Source organism: Petromyzon marinus, chromosome 28 (genome assembly GCF_048934315.1).
Source record: "Petromyzon marinus isolate PM22_M1 ecotype Great Lakes invasive population chromosome 28, UKy_Petmar_22M1.pri1.0, whole genome shotgun sequence".
NCBI lineage: Eukaryota > Metazoa > Chordata > Hyperoartia > Petromyzontiformes > Petromyzontidae > Petromyzon > Petromyzon marinus.
The window spans coordinates 13233379-13243818 of record NC_133694.1 but is presented as its reverse complement, the minus strand read 5'-3'; the positions used below and the strand labels follow the sequence as shown (position 1 = coordinate 13243818).

General features: G+C 48.4%; 1 protein-coding gene across 4 annotated transcripts in view; it reads left to right on the top strand.

Annotated features, from left to right (window-relative positions):
• The window catches only part of LOC116947037 (forkhead-associated domain-containing protein 1), a 77266-nt gene that overhangs the window by 24835 nt on the left and 41991 nt on the right, over nucleotides 1-10440 (top strand). For all 4 annotated transcript variants that reach the window (XM_032962412.2, XM_032962409.2, XM_032962410.2 and 1 more), the window contains exons 15-18: nucleotides 5786-5999; nucleotides 6327-6397; nucleotides 8811-9014; nucleotides 9104-9175. In XM_032962412.2, coding sequence (XP_032818303.2) covers nucleotides 5786-5999; nucleotides 6327-6397; nucleotides 8811-9014; nucleotides 9104-9175 — 561 coding nt within the window. The remainder of the gene's footprint in view (nucleotides 1-5785; nucleotides 6000-6326; nucleotides 6398-8810; nucleotides 9015-9103; nucleotides 9176-10440) is intronic.

The window sequence follows — 10440 nt, the reverse complement described above, 5'->3', positions numbered from 1 at the left end:
TTTCGATCATCTTTAGGGCCCCCTTTGTGAAGTGGACGGACATAGGTATGTTTCCATTCTAGAGGAACTGATGCTTCTTTGATGGACAGGTTGAAAATATGAGCTATAGGTTTGTATATTAGGTGACCAATAGTTAGTGGAGCAACGACGGGAATACTGTCTGCTCCGGGAGAGGAGGACCCTTTGAGGTAGGACAGTTGTTTCACATTACTTTCGTGGATTGGCTGGAAACTACATTCGTTTAATGTTTGGACAAGGGTGTAGGAATTTGCATGAGCAGAGGTGACTACCAATACATTATCAAAAAGATTACCATCTTCAGAAAAATGAAGGTTTAAATTGTCAACTATTTATTTGAGATATGAAAAATATTCCCCATTTCGGTTAAGCTCAATGGGCAGATTGTCTGTTTTGGATGCCTTTTCAATACACTTGATTGTTTTCCAGAAAATCCTGGCATTTCCATGTGATTCCAGGAGAGTGGAGGAAAAGTAGGAATTTTTTGCATGCCGTATTTTTTGACGCATGTATTCCTTAAAATCCTGTATTCTAGCCAGTGATTGACCAAATTACTTTTCTGAGCACATGCCCAAGCCTTGTCCCTAGTTTTCATGAGCTATGTAATCAAAGGATCAAACCATGGTGGGCGGTTGCCTTTAGTTTTAAATCTAACCAACGGAGCATGTTTGTTAACAATTTGGAGAAATGTGTACCTGAAGGTCTCCCAAGCCATAGTCAGGTTGGGGATATCACAGACCTTGTCAATATCCGAGTGAAGCACATCATTAGTAAATGTCTGAGTGCTGAAGTGTCTCAGAGTGCTTCTCAACCAATTTAGGGGGGCTTTGGGTCTGGCTGATGATCTTACCCCAAAAATGAAGGAGTAATCACTAAGGTTACTACCCAGAACACCAGTGCGAAATTGTGAGGGGCATTTGTCAATAGGACGTCAAGCAGAGATGACTGTCCCGGATTTTTTAGATTGGGTCTCGTGGGGACATTTATTAATTGAAACAGGTTAAATTCATCTGCAAAATTTGTGGCCACGGCCGGTGGGTTTAGCCAATTCCAATTTAGATCACCCACTAAAACTGTTTCACCTTTAGGGAGGCCCCCAAGAAGCTCTCTCAGTGCAGATCCAGCTTCAACATCCTTCCCACTAGGCGGTCTATAGCAGCACACTACCAATATCTGTTGATTATTTGGGAGAGTTGTTCTGAGAGCCAGACCTTCAAAGCAACATTTTTTAAACAAGGAGTGAGCTGGTGAATATGCAATAGTATTACGAACATAGATGGCAATTCCACCTCCTTTAGATCCTCGGTCAAGCCGAAAAAGGTGGTAGTTGTCAATCGTAATCTGCAAGTCATTGATGGCAGGAGTGAGAAATGTTTCTGTTAGGCAAAAAATGTCCGGGTCAAGATTTGCCACTTCTAGTTTTAGTTGACTTAATTTAATCACAAGCCCTCTGATGTTGACATTTAGAACACCAACACCTTTCCTGCCAGAAAAATCTACAGAATTATACGAGTTCTTTACATTTGGGCCAGGATGAAGCTCAATTCCACCCAGAAATAAGAAAAGTAGATCTTCTTGGTTCTTTCGGTAAAGTCACGTAGAATGGAAATAAAATAATACAAATAAAACATAATAAAATAAAATTCTCACGACGTTTCGGCCACAACACAAGTGGCCTTCTTCAGGTGAAGAAACAGGTCTGTCCAGAAGACAGAGCTTGAATGAAAACTGTCAAGCAAGGACCGCGTCTTTTAAGCTGTGTGGGCAGAGTTAACATATGAATTAGCATGTTACCAGCCCCACCTCCGGAGCGGAGGAGGGGGGTTGGGAACAGAAAAAGAGAAACAGCAAAGTAGAATTAATAGTTTGCACAAGTATTTTCTGTGAAAGGATGAAGAGCGGCAAACCTTGGACTAATAGCAGTAGCTCGCAGATGGTGTTATTTTTAAGAGCACAATGAAGTTTGGAAGGAGTGCTGGTGAAGTAATGGGACAAAAATAGGGTTTAAAAGGATACAGTGATGGAGTGTAGAAGTGTCTATAAGCTGTTTCATTTGCAGGTGTAGTGGCAAATCGAGCAACAAGTATGGACGCAAAGTAACGAGGGTAGCCGTTTGTAGAGTTGAATGTGGCACTAGATATGGCCGGGAAGGACAGCAGTAGGATACACAGCAGGAGAATTGCCATCTCTAAAATATCCGGAGTAAACACAGATTAACACACAAGCGGAAAAGAGAAAATATATATACTTGTAGGCCGAGCATGAGAAAAATGTCTTGCCGCACTCGTCACACATGCACGGCTTCTCGCCCATGTGCTAGGGTTGAACAGCACCCCCCCCCCCCCCCCCCCCCCGACAGGGACAGCAGATTCTTAGCTGTTGTGGGCTCGGCTGCACCGCTTGCACCGCCTCCTTTCCCCGCCGCAGGATGGTGCTCGAGCTAGGCCTTCTTGAGCTCGGCCCACGACTGGAATGTCGTTTCTTGGCCTCTTGTGTCTCTGCTGCCCGACCAGACGGCCCCACTGAAGCCCACACAGGGGACTCTTCATTCACGACCCTTGGCCATCTTGACGATCTCCGTGAAGTTTTCCAGGATGGAGCGCCTTGGCAGGAACACAGCTTGGGGTCCGTGGCAATGTTGCCTTGGCAGGAACACAGCGTGGGGTCCGTGTCAATGTTGCCTTGGCAGGAACACAGCTTGGGGTCCGTGGCAATGTTGCCTTTGCAGGAACACAGCTTGGGATCCGTGGTAATGTTGCCTTGGCAGGAACACAGCTTGGGGTCCGTCGCAATGTTGCCTTGGCAGGAACACAGCTTGGAGTCCGTGGCAACGCTGCCTTGGCAGGAACACAGCTTGGGGTCCGTGGCAATGTTGTCTTGGCAGGAACACAGCTTGGGGTCCGTCGCAATGTTGCCTTAGCAGTAACACAGCTTGGGGTCTGTGGCAATGTTGCCTTGGCAGGAACACAGCTTGGGGTCCGTGGCAATGTTGCCTTGGCAGGAACACAGCTTGGAGTTCGTGGCAATGTTGCCTTGGCAGGAACACAGCTTGGAGTCCGTGGCAATGTTGCCTTGGCAGGAACACAGGTTGGGGTCCACAGCAATGTTGCCTTAGCAGGAACACAGCTTGGAGTCCGTGGCAATGTTGCCTTGGCAGGAACACAGCTTGTGGTCCGTCGCACTATCAACTAGGCCTCACTCAGGCTGCGCCATGGGCGCGATTAACTAGGCCTCACTCAGGCTGCGCCAGGTGCACGATTTTCTAGTCCTCACTCAGGCGGCGCCAGGTGCACTGTTAACTAGGCCTCACTCCGGCTGCGCCTTGTGCATGATTAAGTAGGCTTCTCTCAGGCTACGCCAGGTGCACGATTAGCTAGGCCTCACTCAGGCAGTGTCATGTGCATAACTAGGCCTCACTCAGGCTGTGCCACGTGCATGATTAATTAGGCCTCACTCAGGCTGCGCCTTGTGCATGATTTACTAGGCCTCACTCAGGCTGCGCCAGGTGCATGATTAGCTAGGCCTCACTCAGGCAGTGTCACGTGCACAATTAACTAGGCCTCACTCAGGCTGCGCCATGTGCGCGATTAACTAGGCCTCACTCAGGCTGCGCCACGTGCACTATTAACTAGTCCTCACTCAGGCTGCGCCAGGTGCACGATTAACTAGGCCTCAACCAGGTGCACGATTAACTAGGCCTCGGCTGCGCCAGGTGCACGATTAGCTAGGCCTCACTCAGGCTGCGCCAGGTGCACGATTTACTCGGCCTCACTCAGGCTGTGTCATGTGCAGTATTACCTAGGCCTCACTCAGGCTGCGCCAGGTGCATGATTAACTAGGCCTCACTCACGCTGCTCCAGGTGCACGATTAGCTAGGCCTCACTCAGGCTGCGCCAGGTGCATGATTTAGCTAGGCCTCACTCAGGCTGCGCCATGTGCACGATTAGCTAGGCCTCACTCAGGCTGCGCCAGGTGCATGATTTAGCTAGGCCTCAGGCAGTGTCATGTGCACGATTAACTAAGCCTCAACCAGGTGCACGATTAACTAGGCCTCACTCGGCTGCGCCAGATGCACGATTAGCTAGGCCTCACTCAGGCAGTGTCACGTGCACAATTAACTAGGCCTCACTCAGGCTGCGCCATGTGCGCGATTAACTAGGCATCACTCAGGCTGTGTCATGTGCAGTATTACCTAGGCCTCACTCAGGCTGCGCCAGGTGCATGATTAACTAGGCCTCACTCACGCTGCTGCAGGTGCACGATTAGCTAGGCCTCACTCAGGCTGCGCCAGGTGCACGATTTACTCGGCCTCACTCAGGCTGTGTCATGTGCAGTATTACCTAGGCCTCACTCAGGCTGCGCCAGGTGCATGATTAACTAGGCCTCACTCACGCTGCTGTAGGTGCACGATTAGCTAGGCCTCGCTCAGGCTGCGCCAGGTGCATGATTTAGCTAGGCCTCACTCAGGCTGCGCCATGTGCACGATTAGCTAGGCCTCACTCAGGCTGCGCCAGGTGCATGATTTAGCTAGGCCTCAGGCAGTGTCATGTGCACGATTAACTAGGCCTCAACCAGATGCACGATTAACTAGGCCTCACTCGGCTGCGCCAGATGCACGATTAGCTAGGCCTCACTCAGGCTGCGCCAGGTGCACGATTTACTCGGCCTCACTCAGGCTGTGTCATGTGCAGTATTACCTAGGCCTCACTCAGGCTGCACCAGGTGCATGATTAACTAGGCCTCACGCTGCTCCAGGTGCCCGATTAGCTAGGCCTCACTCAGGCTGCACCAGGTGCATGATTTAGCTAGGCCTCACTCAGGCAGTGTCATGTGCACGATTAACTAGGCCTCACTCAGGCTGCACCAGGTGCACAATTAACTAGGTCTTACGCTGCGCCAGGTACACACACGAGTGTACATCACTACACTATCACACACACACACACACGAGTGTACATCATTACACTATCACACACAAGTGTACATCACTACACTATCACACACACAGAGTGTACATCACTATACTATTACACACAGAGTGTACATCACTTCACTATCACACATACACGAATGTACATCACTGTTTGAATGCAGAAGTCCCTCTCATCACGGCCATGAAGCTATGAAGCTGCTGAACTACATTTTCTGGGGGTGGCCTCAAAAATAAAATCCAGAATAATAGGCGACGTTTTGGGCAATGGCCCTTACAACACACAAGTATTATAATCACGTCTCACTCTCACACGGCTCACACGTCTCACTCTCACACGGCTCACCCTCACGGCTCACTCACACACACTCACACGCAGCTCAAACACCTCATTCTCACATTTTCACACATTCTCACGCACAGTTTACACTCACGCAAAACAACTCACACGCTGCTACACACGCCGCCGCCGCCATCTTGGAACAGCGGGTGCTGGCGAGGTGTGGTATGAACGGCTTCAAGCTCTGATGACATCTTCATCTTGATCTCTGCAAGAAGGAATCACTTTAGTGGAAATACTATGAGAGTTATAAATTGCAGGATATTTTTGTGTAAAACACGTGGTTGTTGGATGTACGTAGCCAACTGTGCTCATCAGAGGTGTGGAGGAAGGACAACAAACTAAACATGAAAAGCAGTTCTAAAACAAATGTTCAATCTGCATTTTAAAGTGGATAGCTCCAGTGGCGTCCTAATAACGTAAATAACAGCATTCCAGACGGCCGTAGAATTGAAATTGTGAGGTATCATGTACCCTTATTGCGTGCACCCTGGCAGGCTGCAGTGGAAGGTGGCGACGGCGCCGATAACAGCGATGGCCCCCTGGGCACGAGCGTGTGGCAGCTGCAGGCGCTGTGTGTGGAGGGGCCTGCCGCCTCGCTGCGGGATTCCCTGTGCACACTCGTGGGCGGCCTGGTGGCGTGGCAGGGGCACGTGCTCTCTGCCCTCACTGACGCCGGAGTTTGTGCTGAGGATTCACGCACGCCTGATGGTGATGACTGTGCACCGTTGTTTTCCTCTATATGACAATTAGCAGCGCAACCACAGCTCGAAATAGCCACCATATTCATTTAATAATAATAATCAACGTAATGAGGAAGTGTCATTCGATGTGAACTGTCATAATCGGTCTGCTTCGCACCCCCTGATGTACCCCATGTGACTAGGCAGCTCCCCTCATGATGATGGTCACTTCTAATGTCTCACCTTTTGTGGCTCACTTGTAACTCATTTGCAGCCTAAGGCTTTGATAACTGTGTAAGTGACAAATACTGTCTCTCTGTCTCACCACCTGTGCCAATCTCCTTCCACCCTCCAGGAATAGCAGCTTGCATACGAACATTACACCAACAGTGCCAGGAGACTACAAATCATTGTAACACCATCCAGGTAAACACAGCCTGCATACACGGGGCTTGCTGTGAATGGTGTACGCACACACATGCAATGTTTCTGTTCATTGTGCATTTATGGTCAAAGCCATCTTTTTGCACCAAGATATTTTGTGTAATTAAATGCGTTTTGATGCAATTCATGGAATGTAAGGCATTTCGTCATAATTGTCCATTATCATGAGCCATTGGCTATCCACTGCTGGATGAAGTCCCTTGATGCCTAGATTCATTTCTGGCACATAAACTGATCTCACCACTCCATCTCAGCAGTAATCATCCTCGGGAATGTTCCCTCTTTTGTCCGCCATTCCATCCCCAGTCTTGTCTATTTGCTTTCATCCCTTCGATTGATTGGTCCTGTCCAAGCACACTTATTTTTTTACGTACGGAAGCCTGGCAAAATGTTAACTTCCTCACCTCGATATGCAAAAGGTTGTAGGTTCGATCCCGACCCTGACACCTATATACAGTGAGGGAAAAAAGTATTTCATCCCCTGCTGATTTTGTACGTTTGCCCACTGACAAAGAAATGATCAGTCTATCATTTTAATGGTAGGTTTATTTGAACAGTGAGAGATAATAACAACAACAAAAAAAACAGAAAAACGCATGTTAAAAATGTTATAAATTGATTTGCATTTTAATGAGGGAAATAAGTATTTGACCCCCTTTCAATCAGAAAGATTTCTGACTCCCAGGTGTCTTTTATACAGGTAACAAGCTGAGATTAGGAGCACTCCCTTTAAGAGTGTGCTCCTAATCTCAGCTCGTTACCTGTATAAAAGACACCTGTCCACAGAAGCAATCAATCAGATTCCAAACTCTCTACCATGGCCACGACCAAAGAGCTCTGCAAGGATGTCAGGGACAAGATTGTAGTCCTACACAAGGCTGGAATGGGCTACAAGACCATTGCCAAGCAGCTTGGTGAGAAGGTGACAACAGTTGGTGCGATTATTCGAAAATGGAAGAAGCACAAATGAACTGTCAATCTCCCTCGGCCTGGGGCTCCATGCAAGATCTTACCTCATGGAGTTGCAATGATCATGAGAACGGTGAGGAATCAGCCCAGAACTACACGGGAGGATCTTGTCAATGATCTCAAGGCAAGAAAACAATTGGTAACACACTACGCTGTGAAGGACTGAAATCCTGCAGCGCCCGCAAGGTCCCCCTGCTCAAGAAAGCACATATACATGCCCGTCTGAAGTTTTCCAATGAACATCTGAATTATTCAGAGGACAACTGGGTGAAAGTGTTGTGGTCAGATGAGACCAAAATGGAGCTCTTTGGCATCAACTCAACTCGCCGTGTTTGGAGGAGGAGGAATGCTGCCTATGACCCCAAGAACACCATCCCCACCGTCAAACATGGAGGTGGAAACAAGCTTTGGGGGTGTTTTTCTGCTAAGGGGACAGGACAACTTCACCGCATCAAAGGGACAATGGACGGGGCCGTGTACCGTCAAATCTTGGGTGAGAACCTCCTTCTCTCAGCCAGGGCATTGAAAATGGGTCGTGGATGGGTATTCCAGCATGACAATGACCCAAAACACACGACCAAGGCAACAAAGGAGTGGCTCAAGAAGAAGCACATTAAGGTCCTGGAGTGGCCTAGCCAGTCTCCAGACCTTAATCCGATAGAAAATCTGTGGAGGGAGCTGAAGGTTCGAGTTACCAAACGCCAGCCTCGAAACCTTAATGACTTGGAGAAGATCTGCAAAGAGGAGTGGGACAAAATCCCTCCTGAGATGTGTGCAAACCTGGTGGCCAACTACAAGAAACGTCTGACCTCTGTGATTGCCAACAAGGGTTTTGCCACCAAGTACTAAGTCATGTTTTGCAGAGGGGTCAAATACTTATTTCCCTCATTTAAATGCAAATCAATTTATAACATTTTTGACATGTGTTTTTCTGGATTTTGTTGTTATTCTGTCTCTCACTGTTCAAATAAACCTACCATTAAAATTATAGACTGATCATTTCTTTGTCAGTGGGTAAACGTACAAAATCAGCAGGGGATCAATTACTTTTTTTCCCTCACTGTATTTGTAGTTTGAATAGTCTCTCTTTCCGTGGTTGCGTGGATTTTTTTCCGGATCCTCCGGTTTTTCCTTCCACATTTCGAAACATGCTTTTAGAGTATTTGGCTGATATACATTTCCATATGATAAGCCACTTTGTTGAGCTATCATTTGTGACCAGGTTGCTTCTGAAAAAGAGCTACATAGCCCAATGTACCTTACCTGGTTAAATAAAAATAGTTGAAGTTTTTAGTTTTCGTTCAGCAATGTATAGATCATGGTTGTTGATGACGATCATTAAACAGTGGTGTTTATTGAACAAAATATTATATTACGTTGCTTCCTTAGCTTTGCTGTTCCCACTGTTGGTGTACATTCTGAACAGCTTGAACTGGCAGCACTGCAGGAGAAGCACGAGGAAGAGGCGCGGACTCGAGAAGAAGAGAAGGAGCAGAGCGAGCGAGAGCGGCAGGAGCTGGAGAGATTGCACGAGCAAGAGCGGGAGGGACGGCTGCAGCGGGAGATTGAGCAGAGGCTGCAGCATGACGTAGAGGGCATCAGGGACCAGGCTCGGCTTGAGATCCAGCAGGTGTCTTTCTTAGACATCTTCAAAGAACAATCCCCGCTTTGATCTTGCCTGTGTTGTGTCTCAGCTGTGTCATGCGTGTCTTCGTGCAGAGAGAGGAGGCTGCGACTGCCTGCCAGAATCGCACCCAGGAGGCAGAGGCTGAGCTCACGCAGCTCCAGACGGTGAGTGCTACTCTCATGATCTGTGCTGTCTTTTCCCTTGCCCTGAATATAAACACAGATCTGGTGTAAGGTCATCATGACCCCTGTCTCCACAATAGGGCCCATTATTGATTTCCCATTGGTACACAACATGTGAATCGATTGGCAGTAGCCCGGGTCACCGCAAAATATTGGTGGGCCGGGCATAGTTTAAGGTTTTTTTCTGGGAGCATCGCTGGTACTACTCTGTCCTGCCGGAGGGCGACGCTGGGAGCGATGATGATGACGATGTCGATCCCGCCAGCACGACCATGACTGCCGGCCATACCAAGAGAGCGCCTGGTGCGCCATTGCCTCCAAGTGGTCTCGCTCCCAAAGACAAGGGTGGCCGCCCCGTAAGAAGCAGAACGTGCTGGGGAATGACCAGACCAGCATCCTGATGTACTTTCAAAACAAGCAATAAACAGCCGTTGCCACACACAAATCCCCAGCAGCCCCCCTTTTTTATGGGTGTTTTGCGTGTGTTTTTTATTTTCATATTTGGCGTGCGTATCGGGCTCAGTGACATCTCCCGTCTTCATAGGTCTTCTGGTTTCGGAGTTATGGAGGTTTTGGCACCCCCAGGTCACGATGGTGACCCGGGTCCACCACCAATCGATTCATGTACTGACTGTTTTCTTATTTTTCTATTAATATATTTCACATAGGAAGTCTGTTGAGAAGGAATATCGCATTTGTAAGGGTGTCCAGGGTGTCCACTGCTGCTTGGGCTTGCATCAGCATATTGCAGAGGCGTGGCTGTGGCACGTTACATTCACGTGGTGGGCAGCTGTCCTACGGAAGGCGTGACGCAGTGCCGACATGACACCTGACCCTCATCAAACAATCACCACTCACCTGACATCACTCATAGTCATCAACTCACCTGATCCTCACTGAGGATGCAGGCCTCGTGTGACACGCTGAGCTATTGTGAATGGTTATTCGGTTAAGCCGCACCAGAGCAGACATTATTTGGTAAAGTGTAATTTTTTTTAAGTGTTTACCACATTCGCTTAAGCTACATGTTGTAACCTTTACAAAAGACACCTTTCATTTAACTTAGTGGAATGATCCAAGAGGAGGTCCCTGGACAAAAAGACAAAGATCCCCCCCTATTGCCTTAACAGACTGCTGGGGCAAGCGCTGTTAGTGAGCACCTGTGAAGGCCGGTATGGCGCACGAGGGGTGGGTGGCCAGCACTATGCCCGGCCGCCTTTGTCTCCCTAGTGGCAATGTTTACGCAC